The sequence below is a fragment of the Mustela nigripes genome, chromosome 6, assembly GCF_022355385.1.
Source record: "Mustela nigripes isolate SB6536 chromosome 6, MUSNIG.SB6536, whole genome shotgun sequence".
Classification (NCBI taxonomy): domain Eukaryota; kingdom Metazoa; phylum Chordata; class Mammalia; order Carnivora; family Mustelidae; genus Mustela; species Mustela nigripes.
The window spans coordinates 84,844,448-84,863,109 of NC_081562.1; the positions used below are offsets into that span (position 1 = coordinate 84,844,448).

The 18,662-nt window shown below is 44.3% G+C and overlaps 1 protein-coding gene across 5 annotated transcripts in view; it reads right to left on the reverse strand.

Annotated features, from left to right (window-relative positions):
• Nucleotides 1–14,989, reverse strand: part of FMNL3 (formin like 3) — a 54,104-nt gene extending 39,115 nt beyond the window's left edge. For all 5 annotated transcript variants that reach the window (XM_059403045.1, XM_059403042.1, XM_059403044.1 and 2 more), the window contains exon 1: nt 14,567–14,989. In XM_059403045.1, coding sequence (XP_059259028.1) covers nt 14,567–14,692 — 126 coding nt within the window. In that variant the 5' untranslated portion in view covers nt 14,693–14,989. The remainder of the gene's footprint in view (nt 1–14,566) is intronic.
• Nucleotides 14,990–18,662: the final 3,673 nt, after the last annotated feature.

The window sequence follows — 18,662 nt, forward strand, 5'->3', positions numbered from 1 at the left end:
GAGCCCGATGTGGGGCTCGATCCCAGGATACTGGGATCATGACCTGAGCCGAAGGCAAAGGCTTTAACCCACTGAGCCACCCAGGCCCCCCTGGCTGGCTCATTCTTCTCTTTAGTTCCCTCCCCTATGCTCTGGCCCGTATCTGCCTCCTCAACCACAGCTGCCACCGTTAAGACCCGACGGAAAGTCCATGCCCTCCTTAGAGCACTGCCTGATCAGCAGTCCTCTGTCACAGTGATTTTTCCCTAACTCTCCAGTCCTTCTGTGCTTGTAGCTGCGCGACACCCCATCACTTCGGGATCTCATTTGGTTTTCCCATGTGCATGGGATGAGGTGAGACAAAGAGCATCCCCAGGTTACGGATAAGATAACGGAGGTACACAAGGAGTCTCATAGACGGTCTGAAAACACACACTTGTTTTAATTCTCTGGCTGTTCAAAGTACAGTTCTAAGTATATAGTTTTGTCTCTCCGACTTAGATAGTGAGCACTGCCTTCTATTTCTTGGTATTTTCCCAAGTACTCAGCAAAGTGGCATGTTTACAACAGGCCCCTAAGACCTATTTCCTTAATAAATCAAGAAAGGAAGAAAAATGAAATGAAAGCAGAAAACCTCTCATAAACTTCCAAGGCTATTTCTGGCCTTCATTTAGAGGGAGGCCTTGTTATGCTCTCTCCTAACAACTTGTTCTTTGCCTCCCAAGGACATATCGTAATTTGCGATGAAGTATTTATTTGCTTAATATCTGTATTTCCCTGTAAACTCCAAAAAGGCGGAGGTGATTATTTATTTTTTCACCATTGTATACCCAGTGGTATTGCTGGCACATAGTAAGTAAAAAACAAAACAAAACAAAACCTCCAAAAACCAAAAATCAAAACCAAAACTCTTGAATAGCCCATGTCCTAGTGGGGTAACTCTGGCTGACTCCAAAGTGCAAATCTTCCTACCACACCTCTTGGCAAAGGAAGAGTTGTTCTGGAACCTTCCGTCTATTCTGCCGTAGCCTACACAATCCCCTCCAAAGCAGCAAGGCGTCTGACCCCGAGGAGGGAAGGAAACCCTAGCTCACAATGTGGGCTTAGAGTCAGATGGCTCGGATTCACAGCCTGACTTCACTGCTTACTAACTGTGTGATCCTAAGTGAGCTACTTAACCTTCCTGGACCTCGGTTTCCTCATCTACAAAATGCAGATAATAAAACTACTTTGATAAATTTGTGACGATTAAATGAAATAATATGTGAAGAGCTTTGCAGGGTGCCTGGCATACCGTTAGCACTGGAAATGTTGGCTGTGAAAATGATTAGCTATCTGTATTCCTGGGAGATAAGAATCTAGAGAATGTGGCTTCCATGGGGATCAGGGCTGCTAAACGGACTTGACTTTGAGAAACTTAACAGCAGTGAAGCCCAGAGCTCACATTTATTCTCTTTGCTCACTTGACCCGCTACAGCTCTGCTAAGGCTGAAGGTGTGGCTTTCATCGGCCTAGAAATAAAAGGGGCTAAAAATATACAACCTGTGTCTGGGGGACCAAGGTCATGCCTACATTAAAGAATTTAAAATGCAGCCTCAGGGCAGAAGAGCATCTCCTAGGATTCTTTCTACTCCAAAAACTAGGGCCCGCTCAGCACAGGGCAGGGAATGGGCTATGGCCAGTTGCTGACCCCACTGGTGTCCTTTCTCCCTCTTGCTCTCTCTTGGTTCAGCGCAGAGAGTAAGAGGAGCTATTTTTTTTTTCCCCCGTAAAAACGTGCAGTCCTTCTCACTTATTTTTTCCCCTCCTTTTCCCTCAGAAGAGGAATAAATACATGAGTATATATTGTTAGAAAAAATTCAATCAATGCAAAAGCTTACAGAATAGAAAATGAGTCACTTTTCAGCCCCCGACTCTATCCATTGCTCCCCCTCAAGGGTCACCACAAATAACAGTTTGTTGTGGATTCTTCCAGGCCTTTTTCCTATATGTTTACATATAAACATATATGGCTTAAAAAGCATTATACATAGACTTCTTCTTTTAATTGCCTTTTTATTTTTTATTTTATTTTTTATTTTTTTTTAATTGCCTTTTTAGATGATTATATTTACACACACACACACACACACACACACACACACACACACACACACGTGTCCTGGAGATTCCCATCAGCCACAGCCATTAATATTGAGTGCCTATGGGGACACCTGGGTGGCTCAGTGGGTTAAGTCGCTGCCTTCCAGCCTGGGTCATGATCCCGGGGTCCTGGGATTGAGCCTCGCATCGGGCTCCCTGCTCAGCAGGGAACCTGCTTCCCTTCCTGCCTCTCTGCCTGCTTGTGATCTCTCTGTGTCAAATAAATAAATAAAAATCTTTATTTAAAAAAAAAAAAAAAACTGAGAAAGTACTTTCTCCTCAAACATGTTCTCATTCTTTACAACTTACAAAATGTCTGAAACTGTTCTCTATCTTTACCTATCTTCTCCAAAGAGAGGCATTTAAAAAAAAAAAAAAAAAGAAAAAGAATACAAAAGAAATAAACAGCATGCTAAGATAGAGAATAATAAGTGAGGGAGGACTGAGAGGTGGGATTTTTTTTTTTAACTGAGACCTGAGGTCTAAGCTGGGTAAAGCCACTTGAAGATCCAGGAAAAAGGCATTCCAGAAGAGGAAATGGCTTGTGCAAAGGCCCTGAGACAGAAAGGAGACTGTACTGAAATGAAAGAAGGCTAATGTAGAGCTTGGTAAACAGGAGGGTGAGTGAGGTTGAAGAGGTCTGCAGGACCAAATAATGTACAATCTTAAGGGCCAAGGCCAAGAGTTTGCTCTTTTTTGTTGTTTTTCTCCTGTATGTACCAAAGGAAGCCATTAAAGGTTTTAGGCTGGTGGAAAAAAATAAAAAATACAGGTTTTAAGCAGTTTTAAATGCTATGTGATTTCTATTTTGAATTTTTTTTGTGGAGAATGAATGGGGAGATCGAGAAAGGGGAAATAGAGGAAGCCAGTTGGTTGGATATAATAGAAGCAAGAACTGATATTGCTTCAACTAAAGCTATGGTAGTAGAGATAGAGAGAATGAGTAGATCTGAGATATACTTTTGGAGATGGAATTGGCAGGGCTTGCTAATAGGGCATAGTAAAGGGAGAAGGAAAAAATTAAGGATAACTCCCAGCATTTGCCTTGAGTAGGTGAATGGAGAGAAATTGGTATTTGGGCACAAAATAGACTATCAGGTTGTTCCCAGTTTTTTACTGTTGAATAATGCAGCCCTGAGGATCCTTTATATGCACCCCATGCATGTGTATTAACAGTTCTGTAGGACAGTTTCTTAGAAGATGGCCTGGTCAGAGGATATGGACATTGGAAATTGCTGTACACTATAAAATACCTTCTACAATGCCTGTACTGAATCGCCCCATTATTAATAGTGTATTAATGTACGATTAGACACCCACAGACATCAATCTCTCAAATTTCACCTAGATGATCAGCATTAAAAGTACATAGTTTAAATGTTCATTTCCTTAACTTCTAGTGAGATTAAGAATTTTTTCTTTTTTTTTAATTTTTAATTTTTTATTAACATATAATGTGTCATTAGCCCCAGGGGTACAGGTCTGTGAATCACCAGGTTTACACACTTCACAGCACTCACCATAGCATATACCCTCCCCCATGTCCGTAACACAATTACCCTATCCTTTCCCCCCTGCCCCCAGCAACCCTCAGTTTGTTTTGTGAGATTAAGAGTCTCTTATGGTTTGTCTCCCTCCCAATCCCATCTTGTTTCATTTTTTCCTTCCTAACCCTCCAAGCCCCCAACGTTGCCTCTCAAATTCTTCATATCAGGGAGATCATATGGTAATTGTCTTTCTCTAATTGACTTATTTTGCTCAGCATAATACCCTCTAGTTCCATCCACGTCGTTGCAAAAGGCAAGATTTTATTTCTTTTGATGGCTGCATAATAAATAATTTTTAACTTTTAATTACATAATTAATACATAAGTACTTTCTCCTTGTAAAAAATGTAAACTTTATAAAGCTAAATTAAATTCCCTTTGACTTTCCTATTCCTCCAAATATGGTTCCTTCAGTCTCCATCCCAGAGGTAATGGCTGTACACTTCTAGAAATTTTCCTATGCATTAAAAAAAATCTATATATGCAGGGCACCTGGGTGGCTCAGTTGATTAAGCATCTGCCTTCGGCTCAGGTCATGATCCCGGGGTCCTGGGAATGGAGCCCCATAGCGGGCTCCCTGCTCAGTGGGGAGTCTGCCTCTCCCTCTCCATTTTCTCCTTCCCTTGCTTGTTCTCTCTCTCACTCACTCTCTCTCAAATAAATAAAAATAAAATCTTTAAAAATAAAATGAAATAAAAATCTATATGTGCAATCAAGGATTGAGCATTTTTTTGAAGTTGTATTTCTAGCAGTCCTTTTAGCATGAGCAAAAAATCTAACTGAAAATTTTTGCTAAAGGCCTAAGTAAGTGACATTTCAGTTGAGACCTTCTCAAGGTTAGTTAACTGCTCTGAGCCTGGTTTCCTCACCTATAAAACAGAAGTGGCACAAAGGCCTCACAGAGTTGTTGACAAGTTAACTGATTAACACACGTAAAAGCATGCGGCATGTACCCAACAAATGTTAATTCTCTTTCCTTAACCTCTACAGTTAAATTGAGGCATTTGGTGGAGACCAGAAACTGACCCATTCCTGTAAGGATGAAGTAGACTTCACTCAGGAAAAAAACATTTTTAATGTTGTCTTGAAAGAAAACTTTTCTTTGTAGTAAGGCCCCTAAAAACTGAATTTTCCTTCAAAAATTTCAGTATGAAATATTCTGAGCAGTCAAAAAACATATAGGTCACTTAAAAATTATTATTTTTTTTTTCAGTAAGGCAGAAAGCAAGAGGATTTAAGCATAAAAGCAACTGCTAGAGACTGGTTGTTCCCAGTTCCCTCTCAGGCACACCCTGGGAAGTGGACTGCGTGGATATTCCCAGAGAATTTAGGCCTGCAGGAGACATTTACCGCTTGAGACAGGTGGTACCTCCAAACACAGGATATGACCTAACATTTGGGTCTCACTGCAAGGATGCCACTGGTTCCCCTGGCTTGTCAAAGTACATCCTGTCATCCCTACCTAGATGTTCCTGGAGGTTGAGGGTGTAGTTCAAAAGGGCAGACCCCATCACAAAGTATCCCTAATCAGAATGAAATCAAAATGTCCAGGAACCAGGGACCAGGGACCAGGGACCAGAATATCTCCCTCTGAATGGGATCAGCCAGGTTTCAACAAGCTCTCTTGTTTGGAACCACCAACAAGAGACATCATTTTATCTGAACTGATAACCAGGGCTGCTTCACCTTACAAAATATCGAGAGTACTTATATCAAGGAGCTCTTGCTACCTTCTCGCCCAGCTCTACCTTCTCACTCCTCTAGGCTCAAAGCCAGAAATTTCTTCAGCAGATGCAAGAATAAGCTTTTTTCTTTTTTAAAGATTTTATTTATTTATTTGACAGACACATAACAAATAGGCAGAGAAGTAGGCATAGAGAGAGGAGGAAGCAGGCTCCCTGCTGAGCAGAGAACCCCATGTGGGGCTCGATCCCAGGACCCTGGGATCATGACCTGAGCCAAAGGCAAAGGCTTTAACCCACTGAGCCACCCAGGCGCCCCGCAAGAATAAGCTTTAAACCCCCAAATACTCTGTGTGTGTGTGTGTGTGTGTGTGTGTGTACATATGCATTAGGGCAAGGAGAATTAGGGGTCACAGGTCTAATCAGATTTTCAGAAGGTTGGGGCGCCTGGGTGGCTCAGTGGGTTAAGCCGCTGCCTTCGGCTCAGGTCATGATCTCGGAGTCCTGGGATCGAGTCCCGAATCGGGTTCTCTGCTCAGCAGGGAGCCTGCTTCCCTCTCTCTCTGCCTGCCTCTCTGCCTCCTTGTGATCTCTGCCTGTCAAATCAATCAATCAATCAATCTTTAAAAAAAAAAAAAAAAAAGATTTTCAGAAGGTTATTTTACCCGAAAGATTCAGAAGCATTGTTCAAAGATCTCTCAAACATATTCCCAACCTAAAAGAATTTTTACCTTGACCGGAGGAGCTATTCAGGAGTGGGTAAAGACCAGAAGTGGAGAATGCAAACCCCAAACTGCTCCTTGATAACATTTACCATAGGGCCCAAAGTACAGAGGCAATCAGGGAATCAGGCCTTAAACCTAAAGACAGAAGTCATAAAAGAGGTCCCTCTCTTGCCTGAGGGTATAAGAGGAAATGGGGAAATCAAGAAAGTACCAAAAACCGATGGTTCTGCCTTCACTTTTACTGCTCCTGGAGCTTGTTCCCCAACTGGGACACAGGATGATGGAGGTACAGATTAGTAGAAGATGATTCTCGGCAAGTGGACAGAACCATTCTTTACAGTGTGGGACTGACCCAAACACAGGAGGATAGTTAATATGCCCTGCCCTCAGGCACAAAGTACCAGCAGCACCACTCAGCCAGCATGATAATCAAAACACCCTCTCTTCTTTCCAAAAACTTTCTCCTGGAATCATACCTCCCCCACACAGCAACCACTTTTATTTATTGGAACACAGGTTGGTGTAATGGATAATGTGTATGGCATAAACATTTATTGGTAGAACCTTTATAGGTTACAAGGTATTTTCACTATGTTTTCTACTTTAAACATCATCAAAACCCTGTAAGATAGGTATCATCATTACCCATTTCATAAAGAATGAAATTTGCTCAGAAAGAAACATTTTTTAAAGATCTTATTTATTGGGGCACCTGGGTGGCTCAGTGGGTTAAAGCCTCTGCCTTTGGCTCAGGTCATGATCCCAGGGTTCTGGGATCGAGCCCCACATCGTGCTCTCTGCTCAGCGGGGAGCCTGCTTCCCTTCCTCTCTCTCTGCCTGCCTCTCTGCCTACTTGTGATCTCTGTCTGTCAAATAAATAAATAAAATCTTTTAAAAAAAATCTTATTTATTTAGAGATAGAGTGTGTGTGCAGGAGCCTGGGGAGGGGCAGAGGGAGAGGCAGAAGGAGAGGGATCGAGAACCTCAAGGCGACTGCACTGAGTGCAGAGTCTGACATGGGGCCTGATCCCAAGACCCTGAGATCATGACATAAACCAAAATCGAGAGGGATGTTTAATCAACTGTGCCACCCAGGCACCCTTGTAGGCAGTTAGTTCTTAAAACAAGATAGCCATCACCTAAAGTAGGGAGCCACACTCATCCTCAGCTCTTCCTTAAAGAGGCACTGGTTAACTGGAGGAGGGAAGACATTCTCTAGTCTAGACCTGAGTAGATGAGCAGGTAGGGAAGGAAGAGAATACATACCAGCTCTGTTCATGGTTTTAGGAACCCAGGGGCAAGATGCCCAGCCCCAACTCCAGACCCCCTGGTGGTAACTCCGAGTGAGGGTGGGAAGGTGGTAAAAGAGATGGGGAGTGGATAGGAGGAAGAGACGAGGACAAGAACTGAACCATCACATCGTAAACACTCTAAACCCTTCCTCTCCTGGCAAAACTCATCATGTAAATAATTCTGCTAGCCCCTTGTGGTTCTGAATATTATTTACAACACTATTCAAGGACCTCAAAGTGCTTAATAAACTGAGAAGAATATGAAAATTCGTAAAGCTGGTCAGGGGGCGGGAGGGTGCTCCTTCCAAAACACCCTACCTATCTAGGTCCTCTCCTGCCCAACACACAACTTCCCAGCCTGTGGATTTGCTGAGAGGGGATGGAAGACAGAAAATGTGAGAGAATCTGGAAAGAGGGTATTTCTGAAAGGTGAAAAGAAAAGTAGAGAGCAAGGTAGGAGGCAAAGACAACCAGAGTATCTCAAGGGCAGAGAGACAAGCTTGACAATTGGACGTCTTCCTTGGGTGATTCATTCTCTCATGTGGATGGAAAACAACACACAAAGATGTGCCTTTGCTGAGGGAGGCAAAAGAGAGCCTGAAACTGAGAACTTGGGAATTCTAGCTGCTCAGGTCATCTCTATCCTGGAATACACTTTTCTTCATGGACAACGATCTTAAAACCCACAAGTTCCCAACTGGTACTGTTCAAAGAGGGAGCCCTGAAGTACCCAGCAAAGAGCAGGAGGTGGGGGTGCCGTATGGAGACAGCACCCCCTCTTATCTTCAAAGTAAAAGGTCCTTCCTCTTCTCTGAAGTGCATTTCCGAACTGGAACGGCCTTTCCCTGCTTCAGCTCAGCTCGGATTTGGGAGAAACATTTCCCCCAGAATGGAGGTGATCAGCCTGGTGGACCAGTTAACTCACTGACGTCAGGCAGCCAGCACTGCTGTCCCCTGGGCTCACGGCAGCCGATTCTGGAGCGGAACTCCGGTCTTGACCACAGAACCAAGGCCCTGGCTCCAACCAGCCTTCCCAGGCAACCTCAGGGGGGCAGGGGAGGATCTGTGGTCTCATTTCCTCTCCACCTTGGCTTCTTTTTTCACTTCATTGAAGATTAGCTATTTCCACCACGACCAGTTCCTGTTCTCAGCAGCTGCAGCGGTTGTTTCCCCCCCAGACAGAGCTCTGAAACACTGCTGTGGCTGCCACCTGGACCGTCCCAGCTGCGGACTTGTCCCAGGCCCAGCAAGTCCTGAGCTCAAGGGCTTCTTCGTCCCAGATAAAAGAGCAGGGAGAAGAAATTAAGGGACATGAAGCCAATTCCAAGAACTCCACAGTAGATATACCAGCGTCCGTTTTTTAGATTATTTTAATCTTATATAATATGCTCTTTCCTATGTGAAAAAATTTTATAATAAAAATGTGGAAATGTATACATTTATTACCTAGGAATCTGTACATGTAATAAATCCCCAACAGAGAGCAAGGACTGCCAACAGAAGATGGCCAAAACATTTACGAAGAAATGTTGAAAGAAATGCAAAGCAAAACAAGACACCATTTCTTATTAATGAAATTGGCAAAAGTTTTTTAAAACGTTAGTCGATTCAATAATGTTTAGCTTACAGAGAAAGGGAGAGTGAAAAAGCCAAGTAGTACAACTTTTTTAGAAGCATATTTCTCAGAGGACTTTAAAAAGCATATCCCCTTTGGCCCAATAATTATACTTCTAGCAATTTATCCTAAATAAATAAGCAGAGATGCACACAAATATTTATGCACAGGATATTCTTCACAGTGTTATTTTCAGTAGCAAAAAAAAAAAAAAGAGAGAGAGAGAAATAAAAGACAGAGCACTAATAAAGTATTATATGATGGAGTACTATCCGGCTGTGAAATCATGAAAACAAAGAATGTTTAAACAAAAGAGAAAATGCTTAAGAAAGTAAAATAAAAATCAGTTTATAAAACAATGTGCCCAGTATGATCCTGTATATATATATATATATATATAGATAGATATAGGTAGATAGATATGAGATATATATATATATCTCAAAATGTTAATAGTAGACAGTGAGGTTAGAGCTGACATTCTCTTTTTTATACTTTTCTATATACATTATACTTGTTACATGTTTAACCTCAATTTGCTTAATAAACATGCATTATTGTCATAATCAGGAGAAAAGAAGCTATTCTCAATGCTCTTCCCTTCCTGTGAGGATACTCACACACATGACTCCCTTTTTAAAAGCCATTTGGAGGGACACCTGGGTGGCTCAGTCGGTTAGGCATCTGCCTTCGGCTCGGGTCATGGTCTCGGGGTCCTGGGATCGAGTCTCACATCAGGCTCCCTGCTCAGCGGGGAGTCTGCTTCTCCCTCTCCCTCTCCCCCTGCTTTTGTGCTCACTCACTCTCTCTGACAAATGGATAAATAAAATCTTAAAAAAATAAATAAATCTCTAAAAAATAAAATAAAAAACATTTGGAAATATGTATTGAGGACCCTAAAACCTTTATATTCGACAACCTAGCAGGTTCAATTTGGGATTTCTATCCTAAGGAAAACTCTAAATATTGAAAAGGTTTTGTGCACCAAGATGTTCATCACAACATTGTTTATGATGGCAAAGAGAACAACATACATGTCCAACAATAGAACAGTTAAGTACACAATGGTACATTCACTGGAGGGGCCACTGTGCAAGCATTTAAAAGTGTTTACAATGACTGGTTTGGGAAAACTAGTGAAATAACAAAGCCAGAGGGGGAAAAAAAACAAACCCAAACTGGATTATAAAATGTATACCAATATTACAACATTGTACAAAACCTTATGCAGACAAAAAAAAATATGAAAGGCTTTAAAACACATTGGCTCCATTTGGTAAAGGAACTACAAAATAAGGATTTTTTCTTCAATATAAACCTTTAATCTTTTCTTTCTAAATTGCTCATGCTTTTCTTAGGGAATGAACATTACTTTAAGAGAAAAAAGAAAAAAAGGTGAAACTCCCTCTGAGCAATGAAAACATTCCCAAGTGACAAAAAGCCCACTTCATCAGTCCTATCTACCCCCCACCCCAACACTCCTCCCCCAGGCTAAGGCAGGGTCATATGGGAAGATCAAGGAAATAAGGTTCCTCTCTGGTCTTCTAAGGTCTTCTAAGGTCTTCTCGGTGGGGTCTCCGAGCAAGGGGGTTCCTCTGACCAGCTGCTGTCAAGGGTCTTCTCCCTCCCCCATGTCCTATTCCAGCCTGAACTAATTCACTACAATCCCCAGGGCTGGGAAAAAATTTCCATCGTGGCCATTTGGAACTTGATATTTAGCTCAAGTTTTTCCCAGCCCCTTTCTGTGTCATAGGAGGCCCTCAAAGTCTCTTAGGCAGCTAGCACCCAGACCATCTTAGCTCCCACATCAACACTACACTTACAGCAAAACTCAAAGCCATCAGTCATCACCAGGAAAATGTGAGCGGAGGACCCATGGCAGGGACAGGCTCTGTCATACAACCCCACCCTGAGAGCCTCCTCCTGAGGGATAACCAGGGCTTTTTCTGGCATCAGAACCTTTAGACTCTATTTCAAGTCTATAATAAGTCAGCAAAGAGAAAAATAAGGGCAGACAGCTATCCTTTCAAAGCCCTTAAAGCCCTCTGCTTCCCCTCTCTATCTTGGCAAAGGCCTGTACTGTCCAGATATTAGCTCTGATAAATGGAGGGTGGGTAGTAATCTAGTTGGATCCAAAACCCAGACTGGGGCTCTATCAGACCAGAGATGGGTGCTCATTCTGATACTGATAAAGAAGCTCCAATAATTGCACCACCCCTTAAACTTCTCAGTACTCAACAGAATAGGAGCTGCTGCTCAGACAAGAATTAAGGAAGGATCCCAGAGAGACAGCAGAACCCAGCTTCACAACCTTTTTTCATATCAGGACACACCAGAAAATAATACTATTTATACAGCACACAAGAAAAATGGTGGAAGTGATCCCAGTCAGAGGTGACCAATCAGGGACCTTGGCTGCCCCCAGGGATGAGGGGATCAGTATGTGGCAGAACAGGACCAGGAAGCCTTGGATTAGGGCACTGGGCCTAGTCAGGACTCTTGGGATCAATGTCCTGAACAAATCACCTCATGGCCTCAGACCTTGAACTCTCCAACCTCAGCTATCAGGCTGTGTGTCAGACCATGTGTCTCTATCAGAACTCGGGGAGCCTGTGGTCTTGACTCACTATGATACAACTTCCCCAGCCAGTGTGGTTTTCGGGGTTGAAGGGGATGTTCCACAGTTACACTGGAACTGGGGGAAGCCCTCCATCGGAGAGCAGGAGGCATATCCTGAGACTAGCTATACAAGATAGGTAATTGGTTTCATCATATTGCTAAACTTAAAATCCCTTTTGGGAATACAAAGGATCTCAGATCTGAGTCACTGCTGAGAGCTACAGATTTAAAAGCTACCATTTACTGAGCGTAAAGTAGTTGCCAGACTCTGCTATCTAAGTACTTGACTTCCAGTTTCATTACATCCACACAGTCACTTCATGTGGCAAATACTATTATTATCTTCATTTATAAGTAGAAGCTGCGACTCAAAGAGATGAAGCAACTTGCTTAAGGCCAAGCACTTTTTAAACTAGAGACTGTGGAGAGGCCAGTATTTTACCCCACTTTGACTTGAAAGTCCATATGCTTAACCAGGACACCAGTATGTCACCTCAACAAACTTCCAAACAGCTTTTTCAAAAACCAAATCAATCATAATGATGCTGACAATCTGGGAAAGAAAAGAGTAAGAAAGGAGCAACTTGTCTGACTCAATGCTATCAAGAAAAAAAGTTAACCTATATGGAGCATCTACAGGGTACCAAGGGCTTTATATACATGGCTCATCTAATTCTCATAAGCCTACTAGGACAGAAATTATTTCCCTATCTTCTAGGTAAGGAAATCTAGGTATGGATGAGGCTTAGAGAGGCTAAGACAGCTACTAAGACAGCCCTTGCCTTTTTCTACTACACATACTCTACTTCTCCCGACTGTTCAGGAAATACACCTGAGCTTGCTTCAGGCTCAAACATCCAACAGCCAGTACTGTTCCCCAATAGCAGGACAGTAGAAAGGAGGACAGTAAAAAGGGCATGTTTCAGAAGCAGAGGAAGGAGCTCCCAGAGAAGAACTCAAATCCCCAAGAAAGCATGATTTCCCTGTGTTGGAAAAGTGAGGAAAAATCCCCTCCTCCCCTAAAACAGCTAACTAGCCCTGGCCTGCCCTGTTCCAACCCGGAATCAGTAACAGCTCAGACACACAGAAATGAGACCAAAACAAAGGCCAAGAGGAAACAAATCAAAAGTTTATACAGAAAGTATAACTTGCAAGTGGGTGGTCCCAGCTCTCTCTTGACCTGTGCTCTCTGGGTGCTCTGGTTAGTAATCAGGACACCACGTGCATTTTGTGGATATTAAGCCATTGGTTTGCCAACTAACTAAACACTTGTCAACCAAGCTCCAATGAGGACACGACCAACTCTGGTTCTGAGCGCTCATGACCAACAGCCTGGAAGCCCCTACCTAAGGCAGTCCCCCACCCAGTCCACCTCAAACCATCCCTTTCTCTCCAATCTCTGTAACTACCTCGTGACAACATAGTGTGGCGGTGGGGGGGGGGGTTTCCACACCCCCACTGGAGTGCAGATTCCCTCCCACTCTTTTCCCCAACAGTTGAGCTCTTGTTCTCAAGGGCATCAAATCCCATTCTCTCCTCAGCCTCTGAGTTGGCCACCGCACGTTAGTAATCACTGACTCACCCATCCCCTTGAGGAGGCCAGGGGAAATGCAGAGGGCCACAGGATGTGTGGCCCAGATCCCTTTGGCCTTCTGCAGAGTTGGTGGGCAGAGAAGTTCCAGTAACATCGCTTCCCCTCAGCTAGGCTCTGAGCTGGCTGTGGTGCCAGTGGGCTAATGTCAGACTCTCCACCATTGGAGAGGCCAGGATCTCTAGACAGTCCCACTGTTGCCAACAGATCTAATCTCCCTATTCCGAGGCAGATGAAATCCAATAAGCCTGCTAAGTCCACAACTATTCCCTCCGCATGGGCAAAGGCAAAGTGGGCCCTTCAGGCCATACCAACAATAACAGCAGCATTAACACAGTCCCTTTAGAGAGTTCTTTGAGGAATGAGGAACTATTTCCCCAAGTTTCTCAAAGGTTTACCTCTGCCAGCAAATGCTCCGTCACCTTGTTCACTTTCTTTTCCCAAAACTTCATTTTTACCTCCAACATATTTCCCGGCTCCATTACAGTGATGCCAGCTCAGATCCTCCCTATCCACAGGGCCACTGATACCAATGCCCAACTCCCACACCAAAGGAGAATCCCAAAGTTATCTTAAAATTAATCTCTACAGATCTTCTGGGAACCTACAGAAAGTAAAAAGAAGCACAGGCAAAGAACACAAACCAGCCACTAGGGCTTAACATAAAGAGGGAGGAGGCAGGATGGTTTGTGTATTGTTTCAATTGGAAAAATACACTGGTGAGATGGCTTATCCACATGTTCTGCCTTTTAGACAAATCCACTATAACTTTGCAGGATGCCTGCAGGCCATTCTGAAAATAAGTAGAATGGCATCACTCTTTATTCCACACCCTTCAAGAGCTCCCAGCCCCCTCTCCATTCCTCCATCTCTCCCCCAAACATCTGGTCTGGGCTGGAAGTGGGTCCCACTCCCTGGGAAGCCTCCATGTTAACATGAGAGGCGGTCTCCCAAGCCAGAGAACCCTGACTTAGACTGAGGAGTGGGCCGGCCCCAAGTTTCTGACTCCCCAGGCACCAGCAAGAGGTTTAGAAATGAGAATTCTAGGGCCCCGGGAAGGCTGGCGGGGAAGTGGGGAGAAGTGCGAGGGCTGCAGAAGGGGGAGAAAGGAGGAAGAAGTGTGGATCCTGGGGAGGTCCCAGGCTGAGGACCCCTCCTCCTAAGTGTCCAGCGGCTGAGGCCGTGGTCGGCCAGTCCCCGACGGGGCTGTCGGGCGGCCAGCGGCTGCTCAGAGGTTGCCAAGAAGGCACTGAGTCTATCGGAAGCCCCCCTAAAGTAGGGGGGCCGGATAGGGGCACCCGAGCATAGTCTTACCCCGGGCACTGGGAACTCAGGGATGGTGGGAAGGGGGAAGGGACTGGGCTCAGCTCTCACCAGCACCAAGGCGAACCTCTCTTCCAGTTCACAGGGCTCAGGCATCGGCATTTTGCCGGGCGGCGGCAGCAGCGAGACCGAAGGCGGCTCGCCCGCGCCCCCCTCGGCACTCTCCAGGTTGCCCATCGCGGCGGGGCCCCCTCGGGGGCCTCAGCCCCCCACCTCCACGCCCGGGGGCCTTGGGCTCGGCCGCTCCGACCCGGCTCCTCCCTCAGCGTCGGCTCCCCTAGTCCCCACTCCTCTGCCCCGTCGGGGGCGCTGGGAGCTCCTCCGGGTCCCGCAGGCGGTGGCGCGCGGCGAGGGCGGAGGCAGCGCAGCGGACAGCGGCACCGAAGCGACAGAACCGGCGGCCACCGCTCTCGCTCACGCCAGCCGTCTCACAGCTCTTGGCTCGCCGCTCCCGCGCTGCCCCTCCCCGCCCCCTCGCGCTCTTTCCCTTCCCTCCCCCCCCCACCCCTTCGCTTCCTCCCACCCACTCCCGGCCGAGACTCGGGCTTCCCCCCCAGCGCCGACTGCAGCCCGCGCGCCGCGCGCCCCATTCATGCAGGGCCCGCCTCCCGCCTACAGGCCTCCCGAGAACTCTGCCCCGCCCCCCGCTCCTGATTGACGACCGTACCTGCCAATCACAGTGCCTCCCGCCCCCGGCGGCCTCGCGCCTGGCGCCTAGCGCGCCCTGGCGGCTCCAGTGCGAATGGAATCACCGTGGACGCTGAAGGTGTGAGGAGCTGGCTTGGACATCCGGGAAATGGACCTGGCCCTTTCCACAAGGAGCTCGTAAAACATATAAATATGTAAAATGTAGGGCACGGTGAGTAAAGCTAGCTACAAGAGTAGTAGAAACAACTAGGATGCTCAGGAGAGGAAGAGAGACCACATCTGTTAAGAGTTAGACTCATTTGAATTGGGCACTGAGAGGTGAGGAAGACCTTAAGTGACAGAGACAGGTGAAACGGCATTTAGGAGAGAATCTAACCAAAGTTCAGAGTTTAATCGGGCTGGTTGTGAAAATGGAGGTGCCGAAGAAGAATGCTATTCTGGGCTAGGTCTGCTGATGGGATGAGCGTCTGTTGTTTCTACTAGCTTAGCTTCCATCCCTTTTCTTCAAGTAATAGCACCCCATTTCCTCTTAGGGAACTACCAGTCCTCTGTTCTTAGTCCACATGGAGCTGAACTTCACCCCCTTTCCATGGGGCCCTATGACCTAGGCCCTGCCAGTCACAGTATTTTCTTTCCCTACCCTCAGAGAATGTTTTAGGGATCAGCACTTGACCCAAACCCAGAAAAGAGACACTCTGTTTCCATTAGGGCTGCTGGAGCTGCTGGTAGACATCATGACATGACACATCACATCTCAAGCCTGCTGGGGGAAGCAAAGCTTAGAGACAGGGACAGAGTTCTACCAACAAGGTGAAAACCTGAATCTAACCACACCCGAAGTTATCACATTTACTTTTGCCTTACTTATTCAACAAATTTTTGCTGAAAATCTTATTATATGTCAGATATTGTTTTCAGCTTTGAAGATACATTTGTAAAAAAAAAAAAAAAAGGCATATACCTTGCCCTTTTGGAATTTACACTTAAAATCAAACAAGTAAAATGTACAAACATTAATGATCAGTGTTAATAAAAATAAAACTAAAAAGGGACAGAGGTGGAAGAGAGGTTACATTTTTCAATAAGATGGTTAGAGAAGGCCTCGGTAATAAGATCACATTTGGATTTAGATAAAGATCTGAAGAAAGTAAGGGAGTAAGCCAGGTGGATATCTGAGGGAAGAATGATCCAGACAGAGAGGATGGCAAGTCCATACTATGTGTCATGTGTTAGAGGAACAGCAAGGAGGCCAGTGTGAGACAAATCAGGTGAAAAGATGGTGGTGGTTTGAACCAGGGTAGCTGTACAGGTGGAGAGCAATGCTCAGATTCTTTTTTTTTTTTTTTTAATTTTTTTCTTGCCATGTTTTGTCTATAGATACAAACATAGTTATCTCTAAACTTATTTATTTATTTATTTACTTACTTACTTATTTACATAAACTCCATGCCCACTTTGGAGTGTGAACTCACAACGCTGAGATCAAGAGTCACATGCTCTACTCGCTGAACCAAGCAGGAGCTCCAGAAATGGTCAAAGTGGAACCAATAGAATTGTTTGGCACTTTGGAATTATCTTTTATTCACCCTCCACATTCAAAGGTTTTATTTGACCTGAGCAACTGGAAAGGTGGAGTTTTCACTAACCAAAATGGAGAGAGGAGTAGGTTTGTTGAGGGAAAGCCAGAAAGGGAAGATTAGAAACCGGGTGTTGGCTGTGATGAGTTTGATTTGATGGACGTCCAAGTAAAGGTAGTCACGTGGCAATTGGATATAAATGAATCTGGCGATCCAGGGTGGTAGTATCAGTTTGGAAATCATTATCATTTAAAGCTGTTAAATTCTATTTAAAGCTGGTAAATTCTCCTTCGCAAGTCAGTCTGCATTGTTTCTATTGCTTACAACCCAAAAGTGGAGGAGTTTTCCTGTCTTGTCAGACCACTGAAACTCTCCTATGAAGTTCAGCTCCTTCCAAACAGTTGGACAAATTAGTCAAATCATATCTTATCCCATCTTTTCCTCCCCCTCCACTCCAAACACATGCTTTCCCAACTGCTGTAATAGACTTTCTTAAAGCAGAAGAGTTATAATATACTGAAGACTTGTACTAAACAAAAAAATGAGAATTCAATAGAAGAAATAATTTATCAATCACTTTAGCAGTTGCTCAAAGAACATCCAGCAGAAAGAAGAGACTCAATAGGATAGTAAACAGCAGAGTATTTACTTTTGTGTAGTTTTTTGGTCCCCAGTCTTTTATTTTTGGTTTTGCTTGACCATCAAATTTATATACTTTAGGGACTTCTGGAGTCTGCTAGATACTGCTTTCACTGTTAACTCTTGGTCACACAACTTCAAAGTTTCTAACTTTATAAAAGATAAAGCCAAATCAGGGAAATACAAATCAAAACCACAATGAGATACTACCTCATACCAGTCAGAATGGCTAAAATTAACAAGTCAGGAAACAACAGATGTTAGAGAGGATGCAGAGAAAGGGGAACCCTCCTACACTGTTGGTGGGAATGCAAGCTGGTGCAGCCACTCTGGAAAACAATATGGAGTTTCCTCAAAAAGTTGAAAATAGAGCTACCCTACAACCCAGCAATTGCACTACTTGGTACTTACCCTAAAGATACAAATGTAGTGATTCAAAGGGGCATGTGCACCTGAATGTTTATAGCAGCAATATCCACAATAGCCAAACTATGGAAAGAACCTAGATGTCCATCAACAGATGAGTAGATAAAAATATGTGGTATATATGTCTACAAAGGAATATTACTCAGCCATCAAAAAATGAAATCTTGCCATTTACAAAGACATGGATGGAACTAGAGGGTATTACGCTAAGTGAAATAAGTCAATCAGGGAAAGATAACTATCATATGATCACTTTTATATGAGAAATTTGAGAGGCAGGGCAGGGAGTCATGGGGGGTAGGGAAGGAAAAAATGAAACAAGATGGGGTTGGGAGGGAGACAAACCATAAGAGACTCTTAATCTCAGGAAACAAACTGAGGGTTGCTGGGGGTGGGGGATAGGGTGGTTGGGTTATGGACATTGGGGAGGTTATGTGCTATGGTGAGTGCTGTGAAATGTGTAAACCTGATGATTCACAGACCTGTACCCCCGGAGCAAACAATATATTATATGTTAATAAAACAAGCAAACAAAAAAGCAGAAACCTGAAAATTGTATCCATTACAACGGTTATCAAACTTTAATGTGCAATAAGAACACCCCATGATCTTGTTAAAAAAAAAAAAATAAAGCCAAAACTTAATCTGGTATTCAAGGGTCTATATCGTCTTTACCTCATTGCCCCTTCAAATCTATTTTTCTTATCTTACCTGGCTCTAATATTTTATGAAACTTTTGCTTCAGCTGGAAATATCCAGCCCCAAAATCAGTTGTTCATTCTTCTGTCTTCAGCTTAGCTCTCTGTGCTATGCATAATAATGGCTCCCCCAAATGCCCATACCCTAATCTCCAGAAC